The following is a 14,847-nucleotide window of genomic DNA, read 5'->3' as shown; positions in this document are numbered from 1 at the left end:
AATAAAATGTGTATTTGGGCTGACAAAGAATTAAATGTAGTATTTAAACACTCATTTTATCCTTTTAAACTATTTTCATAATTACAGCATTATTTTAGTCTTCTGGATCACACATTCTTTTTCCTTATCTTATTCTGATGGTGCTCACTAGGTACTACAGTCTCTCCACCTTTCCAGTAATTCATTTTGCGGGATAAAATTTTGATGCAGCACAGACCAGAAACAGCATTCCCGCCAAAAAGGGAAAAAACAAACAAACAAACAAAAAAACTTACCAACTTGTTTCAGATACATGCCTCATATTCAAACCATGCTACAGTGAACACTTAAATGGAATATAAGCTTTTCATAATACTTATCTAACGAATTATAAAAGTTCTGTGAAAAAAAGAAAAAAAGGTAATATACCTGTAGCCCACTTATTTCAAAGTGATTTCTAGGGTAAGAATAATACACAATGCTGTGTAATACTGCACTGAAAGATCCTATGTCACAAAATCATCATAACTGGTAATGTATTTTATCCGACCAAAAAATGGTGTGGGTGTGCGTGTGTGCGCAAAAACAGCGGGCAGAATTGAGCCCAGTTATTTTAACTACTGAAATAATCATTTTACAGTCTCAAACCCTGTCATGGTATAATTCCCCACTCTGAACCTTAACGTCCAAAAGATGGGGTACCAGCATGAATTCCTTTAAGCTTAATCACCAGCTTAGAACCTGTAGCACTGCCACCAACCAGGAATTCCAGTGCCTGCTACACTCTGGCCCCCCCAAGACCTTGGGAAACCCCAAGACCCAGACCCTCTGGTTCTTAACACAAGGAAAGTAAACCCTTTCCCTCACCGTTGCCTCTCCCAGGATTCCCCTCCCTGGGTTACCCTGGAAGATCACTGTGATTCAAACTCCTTGAATCTTAAACAGAGAGGAAAATGCACCTTCCCCTCTCCTTCTCTCCCCCCCTCCCAGACTCTCCCTGAGAGAGAAAATTAACCTCTCTCTCCTCCTTCCCTCCTTTCTCCCCACCAATTCCCTGGCGGATCCAGACCCCGTCCCCTGGGGTCTCACCAGAATAAAAAAAAAATATTCAGCTTTTTAAACAAGAAAAGCTTTTAATTAAAGAGGGAAAACCAGTAAAAATTATCTTTGTAAATTTAAGATGGAATATGTTACAGGGTCTTTCAGCTATAGACACTAGGAATACCCTCCCAGCCTAAGTATACAAGTACAAATTAAAATCCTTTCAGCAAAATACAAATTTGAACTCCTTCCAGCCAAATACACATTTGCAAATAAAGAAAACAAACATAAGCCTAACTCGCTTTACCTACCTAGTACTCACTATTCTGAACTTATAAGAGACTGTACCAGAGAGATTGGAGAGAAACCTGGTTGCACGTCTGGTCACTCTCAGAACCCAGAGAGAACAACCACCAAACACTAACAGCACATACAAAAACTTCCCTCCCTCAAGATTTGAAAGTATCCTGTCCCCTGCTTGGTCCTCTGGTCAGGTGACAGCCAGGCTCACTGATCTTGTTAACCCTTTACAGGAAAAAGAGATCTGAAGTACTTCTGTTCTATTAAACCCTACTATCTGTTTATGACAGACCCAAAAATGTATTTCTGTTGATTAACAGACAATGTAAGACAGCTAAGGTTAATGTTAACCCACAGATGCATCAAATTTCAGAATTTTACTATTAAAACAAATACAGAGCCCTTCATGGAGAAACAAGCTATTATATATGTACGCAAGTGCTTACTATCTCTAAAAAAATATTCTACATTAAAATAAATGTCCAAAGGCTTCTTACGCATATAAAAAAGTAAGGAATTTCTTTCTATATTGCTATTTTATTCCTTGCCTACCTGGTTTATCTAGGCATTACAACTCATTTCATGTTCATGATTCACCACTGTTCTGAGGCCCCCAGGAAAACCATCTGAGCTGCAACTGCTAGAAAATATTTAAATAAAATGAAAAGGATACATAGCTAAACAAGTACCTGACGCGAATTACTACAGTAGCAGCTTTAGATTGGCCCACAATAACAGATCTAGGAAAGCCTCCGTAGAACCCAGGACCCAGGCAGTGCCATGCTAATGTATGGTATAAATATGTTCCTAAATCTTCACCGCTGTGAGCTGATAAAAGGACTTGTCCACATTATGGGCTAGATTTTCAAAAGAGCTCAACATCCTACAACTTCCATTGTCCTCACTGCTATGGCCAAGCTTGTAGGATCAGAAGAAGCCCCTAAAAGAAAAGAGCTAACTTCTTTGTTTAGGATTATTTTATGGTAATCCAGAGGAGGACCCTTCGTTTACAGTATCAGAGGGGTAGCCGTGTTAGTCTGGATCTGTAAAAGCAGCAGAGAATCCTGTGGCACCTTATAGTCTAACAGACGTTTTGGAGCATGAGCTTTCATGGGTGAATACCCACTTCGTCTATAAGGTACCACAGGAGTCTTTGCTGCCTTCGTTTACAGTCTCCATCAATTTCCCCAAGTCCTTCTCTAAGGGCTTGTCTACATCACAAAGTTGCAGCGCTGGTGAGGGGGTTACAGCGCTGCAACTTAGGAGGTGTACACATCTGCAGGGCATCACCAGTGCTGCAACTCCCTGTTTGCAGCGCTGGCCGTACTCCCATTTTGTCTCGGGTGTAGAGGATCCAGCGCTGGTGATCCAGCACTGGTAATCAAGTGTAGACACTTACCAGCGCTTTTCTTGACCTCCGTGGAATAAGTAGGTATCCCAGCATACCTGAGGAAGCGTCTGGTAATCAAGGAGGTCTCCTTCCCCGGTTTGCAGGGGGGTTCAGGGAACGCGAGAGCAAACCGCGGCGAAGCTGGTCTCCTTTCCCGGTTTGCTCTCGCGTTCCCCGAACCCCCGTGCAAGCAGGTCTCCTTCCCTGCGGTTTGCAGGGGGGTTCGGGGAATGCGAGAGCAAACCGCGGCGAAGCTGGTCTCCTTCCTCGGTTTGCTCTCGCGTTCCCCGAACCTCCGTGCAAGCAGGTCTCCTTCCCTGCGGTTTGCTCTCGCGTTCCCCGAATCCCCAAGCAAGCAGGTCTCCTTCCCTGCGGTTTGCTCTCGCGTTCCCCGAATCCCCGAGCAAGCAGGTCTCCTTCCCTGCGGTTTGCAGGGGGGTTCGGGGAACGCAAGAGCAAACCGCCTTCCCCGAACCCCCCTTGAAGCCGCCCAACAGCGCTGCAGTGTGGCCACATCTAACACCACTTGCAGAGCTGGTTGCTGTAAGTGTGGCCACTCTGCAGCGCTGGCCCTACACAGCTGTACTAATACAGCTGTAACAACCAGCGCTGCAAAATTGTAGATGTAGACATACCCTAAGTCAAAAAGTAAGTTATCAATAAGTGGCATGGCCAGCTCGAAAACCTTCAAAGTTTGTCTGACTAACCAGGAATTGAGTCAAGTGACCTGTGTACAGCACATGAGGCAACTATACTTCAAGTAAAAAGAAAGGATCAACAACCAACCTATAGAACATAACTGAATAACCCTGCAGGGTCCCTGCACTGGGCCACTATCTTTGGCAGCTACCTTGGAAGAGATCAATGGGAATAATCTGCAAGATGGAAGCACTAAATGAAGTGTCAGAGGACTTAAAGACTCCTCTCACACTCTGTTTTTCTTGCCCACTGGCTACCCAGGGGAAATGGCCTACCCTTTCTAGGATAGTGTGATTCATGCAAAACATGAGCAGTTACCTTTAAAGGAGAGCATTATGACCTGTGATTTGTGTGAGACGCGACTAATGGAGAGGTCTGTGTGTCTGTGAGGTAATTATAATGTAAAGTAAGGGGGGGTAAGGTCTTGGCATTATTTCAATGCTTCAAACAAATGTTCTGTTTGTATTTGTGAGACCCAATTGAAAAAGGTCTCCATCCCCCATTCCACAGTCTGAGTACTTTTATTTGTTTTAGTTTTAAAGTGAACCTAACTGCCAGACAATTTCAAACTCAATACTAATTACAACACCTATTAACGAAATGTTATTTTAAGTGAGAGCTGAACAAGCATGAGGTAAGCCTTATTGAATTCTTACCTGTCATTTATTGAAAATATTCTTAAGAATGTAATAAAATTATTCAGAGTCAGTGCTAATCCATTTAAGAATCTTACCACTCATGTAAGAGGGAAATGTAAGAGGAAAAATTATGTGGGCAAATAACTTGCAACATCATTTACAAGCACAAGTGCCAGTGATTATATGCAAACACTATTTAGGTACAGAAGTCGAGGGCAAATGGATTTTCCCCATATCCATCACTTATTTTTTGGTACAAATGATATAGTTCACAAAAAATGAGCATGCATTATTGATTATTGGGTGTACCAAAAGACACCAGGTTGAGGGTACCTTTGAAAACTAGGCCCTTCATATTCATTCCACTGACTTCCTGTTCTCTCACACATCAAGATTAAACTTCTATTTTCCCCTTAAATGCCTTCAACTGCCTCACACTCTGCCCTGTATATCTTCTTTAGTTCCTTACCACAGTTCCCTGTTTCCCAATAACGTCAGCCTCTCCCACAAGCATTTTTGTATTCTTCTTGTCACACTATCCCCTATGCTTGGAGAGCCGCACAAGCCAAGTCCACTCAGTCACTAAGTTTCAATGAAATCATTCAAAACTCACTTAAATTCATATAATCACAGAAATGGAGGGTTGGAAGGAACCACAGGAGATCATCTAGTCCAGTCTACCACAGTGAAGCAGGACTATGTATACTTAGATCATCCCTGATCAGTATTTATCTAACCTGTTCTTAAAAACCTTCAATGGTAGCGATTCCACAACCTCCCTTGGAAGCCTATTCCAGCGGTTACCTATCCTTATAATTAGAAAGCTTTCCTATTATCTTTCAGAATATCTTTTCCAAATATCTAACCTAAATTGTCCTTGCCTGCAGATGAAGCCATACCTTCAGTGGACATAGAAAACAATTGATCACTGTCCTATTTACAACAAATCTGTGCATATTCAAAGACAGTTATCAGGTTCCTCGCCTCAGGCTTCTCTTCTCAACTGTCCCACATTGTTGGCTCATATTCAATTTGCGATCCACTTAAACCCCCAGATTCTTTTCACCAGTACTACTCCCTACCCAATATTCCCCATTTTGTAGCTCTGCATTTGATTTTTTCTCTTCCTAAGTGCAGTACTTCGCACTTGTCTTTATTGAATTTCAATCTTGTTGATTTCAGACAAACTCTCCATACTCAATATTAATACCTAGGATATCGACTGCTTCCTCCTATTCACTAGGCTAATAACACCAGCAAAAAAGGCAATTAGGTTGGTTTGGCATTGTTCTCGACAAATCCATGTTAGCTATTCGTTATTACCCTACTAGCCGTTCAGTGCTTACAAATTCATTGTTTGATCATTTCTTCCAGCATTTTTCTAGGTATCAAAGTTAAATGTCACAGTTCAGGGTAATGGCTCCTGTATTCTCCCTTTGTGGTCCATGGAGAGCACTCACTTTAGGCTTTTGGCTCCTCACCAGTTACCTCTCTTGGGCAGAGACCTGTGTTCCTCTCCCTCCTAACTGAAGTTTCTCCAAGCTGCACAGTTCCCTGGTGACACTGCATTATTCCCAGCAAGTCAGACTGCCAGAACAGGCCACTGCCTGGATTTGTTTCCTTTTTGAAGGCTATCAACAGTGTAATGGCACACCGCCATAAGTTACCACAAAGATTTTTCTAAGCAAGCACATTTATTCTTAAGACAGAAGAATAACAGAGGAAATATATTAAAAATGATTAAAAAACCCTACACACATACTAAAAATCAATGAACTTTGCAAAAGGGCTATGAGGGTGAGAAACTGTTTTAGCCAAAGGATTGTAGACTGTTAAGTTTTAGTCATTAAAAAGTGTGTTATATTCTGGTTTTATTTGTAACTATATTCTATTTCTCTTATCCTTGCTTAATATCACTTGAATCTCTACTCTTATTAATAAATTTATAATGAAACAAAATAAGTTTCTCTCAGGTGTGCATCCTCAGCTGAGCCAACAGGCTGGTGTGTATACTGTCTCTATGGAGACCGTGGAATAGGTAATTTCTGTGAATGTCCAATGACAGGGGCTAGGTATGGCAGGGGAACGCTCTCCAAGGGAGTTCAGGAACTAAAGTGAACCAAGTGTTACCTGCAAGCTGAAGTAAGGGCTGAAAGGGTCCTGAGGTGTTTGTTGGGCTAGCTAACAGTCTGGGGTATCAAGGAGCTGACACAGTTTAATAGCAGGAAACCTCTCTCGCTGAGGCAGAGGTGTAACAAGGTGATTTACAGTTCTGAACGCCCCAAGAAAGCATCAGAGTATTACCTCTCAATTCCCTGAGTTTGTTAAAATCTGTATTTTTGACGTCCATTGCCTTTATTCTGCTGCCCTCACTCCCTTTCCTTAGGATCATGAAATCTATCATTTCATGATCACTTTCACCCAATTGCCTTCTACCTTCAGATTTGCAATTAATTCTCGTAAGTCAGAAATTCCTGCAGAACTACATTCAACTACAAGCATCTATTTGTTATTAAAATATATTTTATATCCACCAAAAAGATAACCGCATCTCGGTTTTGACCATTTCACATATTCATCTTTTAAACTAATGAATTATCAACATTACCTACCTTTTACTCAATTACTTATTCAAAGGGTGAAATTTGTATCAAGGTTTTGGAAAAACTTTAATCTACACAACATCCTACATCTTACTTTAAATCTATGTTTAAATTACAGTACAGCCCCACATTCACACTGTCATAGGGTACAATCCAGCTCCCAGTAAAATCCATGATACACTCCTATTGACTTATTTGGAAGCAGAATCAGGTCCACTCTAGTCATAATTTATGTTCTAAGTAATTATTTCCTGTGATAAAGTAATCTCCAGTGATCTATAAATATTTTTCAGAGGAAGAATACACAAGAGCAAACAGTTTCATTCTCCTTAAGATGACAATAAAGACTAAAGCTGTAACAAGATATGTCCTAATCACAAAACGTAAAAAGTACATAAAGCTATCATGGGCCATGATGAGTCCCAGGAGTAAAAGCAATGAAAAGATCAGAATACAAGTCTTCCTTTTTACTGGTACTGAGTATCTAATGGAGTTTAGGGGGAAATTATTCATTTTAATTCATATTAAAGAGCAATTTTGTATTTCAGAATGGAAAATATGGCAAAATAGACCTGTATTGTGATTTTTTTTTTTTTCTACCAACATACTTTTCTCCCCTGCAGACTTAACACAGCACAATACTAACCCACTGGATGAGTTTTCAACAACAAAAAAACAACCTACAATGGGAGACTGAGCATTGAGATCTAGGTGATGTTTGGTTAAGAAGTTATTTGTCTAAAATTTGTAAATGGGAACAGATTTTTGGGGGATGGGAGGATCTATTTAATGATGAGAACAAATTTTAAAGCCTGGCTTTGTGAGTGACAATTGCTTCCAGTAAAGCTAATAAGAGTTGCGAGTACTTTTGAAAATTTGGGCCTGATTTGTCCAATATCACACAGTAAGTCAGTGGCAGAGATGGAATAGAACTGAAGTCTCCTGACCTCTCTCTCTACTTTATTAATGTTCCCAGATTTTTCTAACTTTATATTTATAAATTTGAGGAACTTGCTTGATAGACACAGACACTCTCCTTTTTGAATTTGTGAATCATCTTTCCCTTATATACCAACCAAGTATTTCTTTGCAAGGTGGAGAGATCTCATTTAACAACAGTTGAAGCAGAATCAAGTCATGCCACTTCCTGTCAAAACAGTGCAAGAATCCTAATTCTATAGGAACAAGTGTAGACAGAAGAGTTATAGCGGGAATTGACAGAAATTATAGCAGGACCACCCTGAAACAAAAGTCCATATAGAACTGTAAGACATCCACACCAATGTCAAAAAAGCTTTATCACAACCAGTGTTAAGACAAATATCAGATATTAGAAGTCAAGCATTCTAAGTGTTCACAAATATACAAGTACAATAAATAAGTTAAAATGTCAACATGTATTTAGAAGTTTTACTTTATTGAACTGATGTACCATGTACTATGTACAAGCCTGCGAGTTTGTCATGGGGGTCAGGATTCTGTAACTTTCCACAACCTCCGTGACTTTTGCAGTGGCTGATGCACCTGGCTCAGAGGAGCTCAGGCAGCCCCTGTGCCAGGTGCACTGGCTAATGCTGGGGCAGTCTAGGGCCCTTGAGCCACCCCCTTCCCCCCCAAAAAAAAAACACCTCCCCCCAGCAGAACAGATTTGGTGTGGGAAGGGGTTGGGGCACGGGACAGGGTGAGGTGGGCTCTGGGTGGCATTTACCTGGGCTGCAGATAGGAACCCTGCCGGCTCCGCCAATCCCCCCTCTAGCACCAGTGGAGGTTCAAGGCCATGCACCACCACCTGCCTGCCCCCCCAGCATCCAAGCTGTCCTCCGCCAGCACCCGTGGGGCCCCTGGGCAGCCCCCCAAGTTTTAATCACCGGTATTTTTAGTAAAAATCATGGACAGGTAACGGACCATGAATTTTTGTTTACTGCCTGTGACCTGTGACTTTTAGTAAAAATACCTGTGACTAAAACGTAACCTTAACTATGTACCATGAACTGATATATAATGTATTATTGCAGTAAATGTTACATACCAGCTAAACATCAGATAAAGTGCATTATTGCTCATCATACTATACCACAGTAAGTTGTTCTTTTCTACTGGAAACACTAACTTTTAATAACAACAAGCAGCAGTGTGTTAAAGAGCTTCATGTCATCTTATCATAACTAGGACCCAATTCTGCTGCCTTTATTTAAGCTGAGTTTCAGTTGAGACCACTTGCAAAAAAAGGTACTTCTTAAAACAAGGATGGCAGAATCTAGTTTTTAAAACAATCCACAACATTATATAAAGTATAAATAAGGTAGCATACATACTTTTCTGCTTGTAGCTTTGTCGTCTTCACCATCAAATCCTGAGTCTGTTCCTTCGCTGCCTAGAATATAATTTGAATCACTGTAGCAATATAAAGTTAACATACAGTACCAAACTAATTCCATTTCTACTGTTTTTAAATATACTTTTAAAAGCCCTCTAACTACAAGCCATTTAAACAAAGTACTCTTTGAAGGAGAACCACCTTGTTATAATAACCATTAATCAATTATTTCCTAGTTTTCATTATTTAGGCATTATTAGGCATAAAAAAGGAATTCCATTTAAAATTCTTGACCTGTGCTACAGAACCATTTCAATACATATTATAATTAGTTTCAATTATTTTATTTGGTCCTTCAGGTTGCAAATACTTTGTGCTAGAAATGAGTTGGACATGCTCATCTGAATGCAAAAGGGCTCAGATATCTATTTAGCCGTGTTCTCTGGGCAGCCTTTAAGCATAGTACATCTAGCATAGGCTCTGGTTGCTGGGCAGTGACAACCCAATAGGTCCGTTAGGGCTAGCTCCCCAGGTGACAGCCAACTGCACCAGAGTTGTGGCTCTCCAGTGTCAAAACGAAAGCACAGGAATGTGACTTTGAGCCATGAGGTAATGAGCTCTCTTTTATTACTGTTGGTCTATCTGTGCTCCCTCTAGAAACTGTGGATATCATTCCAGTGACAGAGGAAACCTGAAAGCAAGATTTAGGCTGAATATCACGTATAACTTCCTAATAGCAAGATGTATTAAGCTGCGGAACAGTCTCCCAACAGAAGTAGTGGAAAAAAAACTAGAAAGGTATACGATAGGAAACAATCACAGAATCATAGAAATGTGGGGCTGGAAGGGATCTCAAGAGGTCATCTAGTTCAGTCCCCTGCTCTGAGGCAGGACCAAGTAAATTTAAACAATCCTTGATAAGTTTTTGTCTAACCTGTTCTTACAAACATCCAACGTCAGGGATTCTATAACTTCCCTTGGAAGCCTATTCCAAAGGTTAGCTATCCTTATAGTTAAAAATCTCCTATATCCTAAAATCTAACCTAAATTGCCCTAGCAGCAGATTAAGCCTTCTTGTCAGACTTTCAGTGGACATGGGGAGCAAATAATCAGTCTTCCTTAACAGCCATTTGCATATCTGAAGACAGTTATAAAGTTTCCCCCTCAGTCTTTTCTTCTCAACTGCATCACACTGTGATCCACTATAACCCACAGATCCCTTTCAGCATTACTACACTCTAGCCATTTATTCCCTATTTTGTAACCATGCATTTGATTTTTAATTCCTAAATGCAGTACTTTGCATTTGTCTTTATTGAATTTCACCTTGTTGAATTCAAACCAATTCTCCAATTTGTAAACATCATTTTGAATTCTAATCCTGTCCCTCCAAAATGTATGCAACCCCTCCCAGGAAGATGTCATCTGCAAATTTTAAAAGCATACCCCGAATCCTATCCACCACACCCCCGTTCCCTGACAGGCACTCGCTGGCATCCTGTTCCACTCCACCAGCTCCCAGCTGCAGCGCTTCGCTTCCCACCAACGATGAGGGTGAGGAGGTTCACTCATTGCCCGCTCCCAGGCTTGCAGCCTCCCTTTCAATTCAGTTACTAGCTACATTGAATTCCTGGCCCAGATCATGGTAGCAAAGTTAATATATGAAAAAGGTCACACTTCTGGCCAGGGGAAAAAAGGCAATCCTGGTCACTCCTGTTGTAAGATGGGCCTAAACAGCTGGAGATCCAACAGTATCCAGTTATTTCCAACTTGAGTAAAAATGGAAGACACATTCAATTAAAAGGGAAAATATATTCTTTGCCATATCTTCTGTTTGCATCCTTTCCATATTATCCAGCTTGAGCTCCAGCTAGCTTTTATCTGTCCCTCATGATCTACTGTACAGTGGCCAAGGCATTAGACAGCATTGTCTGTGTTTGATGGAAGTGATCTAGAGCTGGGTAGAACATTGTTGCTCATGAATTTATTAATCCTCATAATAGTTCCATATGCACATTACGGAGGAACAGGTAGTTTTATTATACTGTATAATACACTTTTAGATTCAAAGTTAAAGTACAGCATTCTTCATATAGTCAGTTTCACACCATATTAAAAAACTGATGGATACCTTGATACTCTGAAAGAAACATATTCCCATAACTGAAATGGAAGTAGTGATAGATAACTCCCCCCGAAAGTAGCTGAATGCCTTTTCTTTAGAGCTAGAAACACACTGATTACTATACTAAGATAACAGTTACATAACAGCATTAATATTCTAGAGAGTTGCCTTAATAGAGCTGTTAATGGAAAAAACTTCTTTGGTTACTGTGTTAACAGAAAGCAGTTAATTAATCTGCCAAGATGCAGCAGGGAAAGATAGGGAAAAAACAGACATTTATTCCTACAGTACCTGCAAACGAATGGTCATGTCCTGACAGCAGTTGCTCATTGCCTGGACATCTTCATTTATACTTTCAAGCTCCTAAGAATAGAATAAGACTGGTAGTTTATTTGTATTGTGATGTATTTTTTTGTAATGGTTATGCTACATGAGAGGTCAGCAACCTCCGGCACACGGCTCGCCAGGGTAAGCACCCTGGTAGACTGGACCAGTTTGTTTACCTGCTACGTTGGCAAGTTCCGCTGATCGCGGCTCCCACTGACCTCCATTCGCTGTCCCAGGCCAACGGGGGCGGCGGGAAACCGCAGCCACTACATCCCTCCTCCACACCGTTTCCTGCAGCCCCCACTGGCCTGGGACGATGAACTGTGGCCAGTGGGAGCTGTGATCAGCCATAGCTGCCAATGTGGCAGGTAAACAAACTGGCCTGGCCCGTCAGGGTGCTTACCCTGATGAGCTGCGTGCCAGAGGTTGCCAACCACTGTGCTACATCAAGTCTACAATTTGAATCTATCTACAGAAGTTTTCAAAATGTTGGCATGCATGATTTATCTTTGTTTCAGCAACAGTTCCCCTTCCCCACCCTCTCAGAAGTAGAAGTTATCTAGTCCAGTTTTCTTTTTAGGTGCACTTTTTCTAAATTTGTTTAATTTCACTCAGTGATAATACTAGTGAGCTTTTTAGGATTAAAGAACAGCAGATAATATTGCCATTTTATCTGACAAGAAGCAGTGCACACTATCTTCCACGATGCATCAGCATCTGTACAGAGTGTTCAGTATACTGCCATTCTGTACTACTGAGCAAAATATAAAAGGACCTTTTATTGCTACAGAAGAAAACTTGCCACTGCTTTGGTTCTTCAGTGCCAGTCTATCATACCAATAAAAACTAAATCTGGATACCACAGAACATTTAGCTGGTTTATTTATAAGGGAAAAACAGTTAGCTTTGGAAGTTTAGCATCTCTTTGTTTCTTGTTAGTCTGACATTACAACCAAACAAATTTCAAATTGTAGTACTGAGACAATTCAGTAAAAAGCATCTGTTTTGCTTGATTTTAATGAAATCACTTTATGATCACATCCAGTTACTGAGGGCTCTATCCAACCATATATTTACATGTACCGAGTCAAGTCATCTCCAGGAAGACTTTAGCTCGTGTATTTATGTTCATAAGTCAAAGTGATGAACATCTTACACATGAGAAAAATGGTCGAACTATAGAAGAGGCTGAAACAATACTACTATAATGGTAAATTTGCTTTGGAAAAGAAAAAATTCTCTGAGGCTTAGTATTCATGTAATCAATACCAGAGAGACAAGGTGGTAACATCTTTTATTGGACCAACAGAAGTGGTGAAAGAGATGAGTTTTCAAGCTTACAGAGGTTTTTTTTTAGATCAATTCTACATGTTTTAAGATGATTTGTTAACAAAAATGTTACCTCCTTAACTTGCTTGAAAATGCAGACAAATTCTTCATTTATGGCTAAGCTACGGCGCTCAATGTCTCCACGTAAGTTTCTTCTGGTACGCAAACTGTTTTCGACAAAAAAGGTTGAAAGAGCCTTGAGAGCTTCCAGCATTTCCTGTACAATATAAGAAAATTAACTAAAAACTTCTGTTCTGAAATACATAAGAACGGCCGTACTGGGTCAGACCAAAGGTTCATCTAGCCCAGTATCCTGTCTATCGACAGTGGCCAACGCCAGGTGCCCCAGAGGGAGTGAACCTAACAGGTAATGATCAGGTGATCTCTCCCTGCCTCTGTGATACAAGACATTGATGTTGAGTATTCTTTAACCATCTAAAGTTAACACATTTTAAAAAAAATTAGAACAAACTCCTCAAGCAGTTCAATTATCTCTATTTTAATTTTTTTTCAAATTTTCATGTGACGTGGTACACACTTTCAACCACTATATTAATAACTGATATGAATGTTCCATGCACAATCAAAATTTAGACTAACACAAATAATTAACTGTAAGGTGTTCTTCAGTGTGAATTTCCTTATGGTCAGAAAAGAGTGGGTGATACTTGATGTTAATTTAAACACAAAATACACGAATTTTAATGTCCAAGTAATAAAGTCTTAGAAAATAAGGTAGAGACAGAAACACATAATATAGATAGTATTTATTGCTATTCTGATTGCAGTTATGGGATATCACAACTGTCTGCTGAATATTTTCTGTTCCAAACCGCTGAACACATTCCAATACCTCATTAAAACTACTCTGGCCAATATCCCATAACATACGATTCCAATGAAAAGTGTAAACGTATACTTTGAAAAGTCTGCTTCCATAGCTGAAGTTTGTTGAAGGACTCTTGGACAAGCACCTTTACCACCACAACTAGATAGGATGCTTGTAAATAACCTAGGTGCTTTTATATAGCCTAGTGAACGTATTTTACATCAATATTGCGGGTTTTACTCCCAGACGACCAGACACCTACCCATGGGTTGCAGGCCTGAGCCACACTTGGGTTTTTACACTCCAGTGGGAAGATGATGAAGGATAAGAGAAGAGCGTATGGGTGTCTAGGGCAGCCAGCATCACCCATTCACTCCAACATGAAGCCACCCCTACCCACAGGCTGGCTCGGTAACCCGCCAGGCCCAGCGTGGTGGGTCAGGGTATGGACAACTGTGAACACCGGCTTTGGGGCTGCATGAGAGCATCTCAGCAAGCACCGATCACCAGACCGCGCTAGAGATCAGTCAAGGAGGGTTCACACCTCTCCCCTGGGAGGCTCAGGGGCCACAGGGTGTAGAGCATCGACCCCAGGCACCTTAGCCCCCCGCATTCTCTCCTGCTCTCCACCCCCGCCAGGGCATCTCCCCATCCCCCTGCTCCAGTGCTCCCCCCAACTCGCATGGGCAGCCTGCTCCCCCCGGCCCGGGCAGCCCCCACTCGCCCCCTCCGGCCTGGGCAGCCGGCTGCTCTCAGAACCTAACCCCCCCGCCGCGCCCCAGGCAGCGCCCGCCCCGCTCTCACCTTGTCATTGTCCAGCCGCGTCTCCAGGACCTTGTGGAGCTTACGGGACAGCGGGTTGCTACTAGGGGGCGCGGTCCCGGTGCTGCCGGGGAGCCCCTGAGCGGAGCCCGACAGCGAAGCCACCACCTCGCCCCGGCTCTCCGCCATCTTCCCCGCCCCCGGCGGAACCGACCTGGCCGCGCCCCTCCAGCCACCTCACCCACCTGCCGGGGAGCGGCCCGAAAACAGTCCCCCCAGGAACCGACTCCGAGCAACTTGATTCCGCTGTCTAGACCCGTGGGGGACAGTATGTGCTGGGACACCAGGGGCGAAAGGCGCCGCACGGGGGTTGGGTCGGGGCTCCGTGGGGAAGCGGTGGGGGAGGGGATGACGGGGGCTCCATGGCGACGTATGGGGGTTGGGGCCGGGGCGCCATGGCGGCGCGCGGAAGCAGTGGGAGCTCTGTTGACACCCCCCAGCTGGCGTC

At 42.1% G+C, this 14,847-nt stretch overlaps 1 protein-coding gene across 1 annotated transcript in view; it reads right to left on the bottom strand.

The window, feature by feature from the left end:
• COG6 (component of oligomeric golgi complex 6) overlaps nt 1-14,564 on the bottom strand; it is a 75,953-nt gene extending 61,389 nt beyond the window's left edge. Inside the window, exons 1-4 of the mRNA XM_030563975.1 lie at nt 14,382-14,564; nt 12,822-12,965; nt 11,384-11,455; nt 8,966-9,024 (exon numbers count right to left, since the gene is read on the bottom strand). Coding sequence (XP_030419835.1) covers nt 8,966-9,024; nt 11,384-11,455; nt 12,822-12,965; nt 14,382-14,528 — 422 coding nt within the window. The 5' untranslated portion in view covers nt 14,529-14,564. The remainder of the gene's footprint in view (nt 1-8,965; nt 9,025-11,383; nt 11,456-12,821; nt 12,966-14,381) is intronic.
• Nucleotides 14,565-14,847: the final 283 nt, after the last annotated feature.

Source organism: Gopherus evgoodei, chromosome 1 (assembly GCF_007399415.2).
Source record: "Gopherus evgoodei ecotype Sinaloan lineage chromosome 1, rGopEvg1_v1.p, whole genome shotgun sequence".
NCBI classification, from domain to species: Eukaryota; Metazoa; Chordata; order Testudines; family Testudinidae; genus Gopherus; species Gopherus evgoodei.
This window is presented reverse-complemented; position numbering and strand designations above follow the sequence as displayed.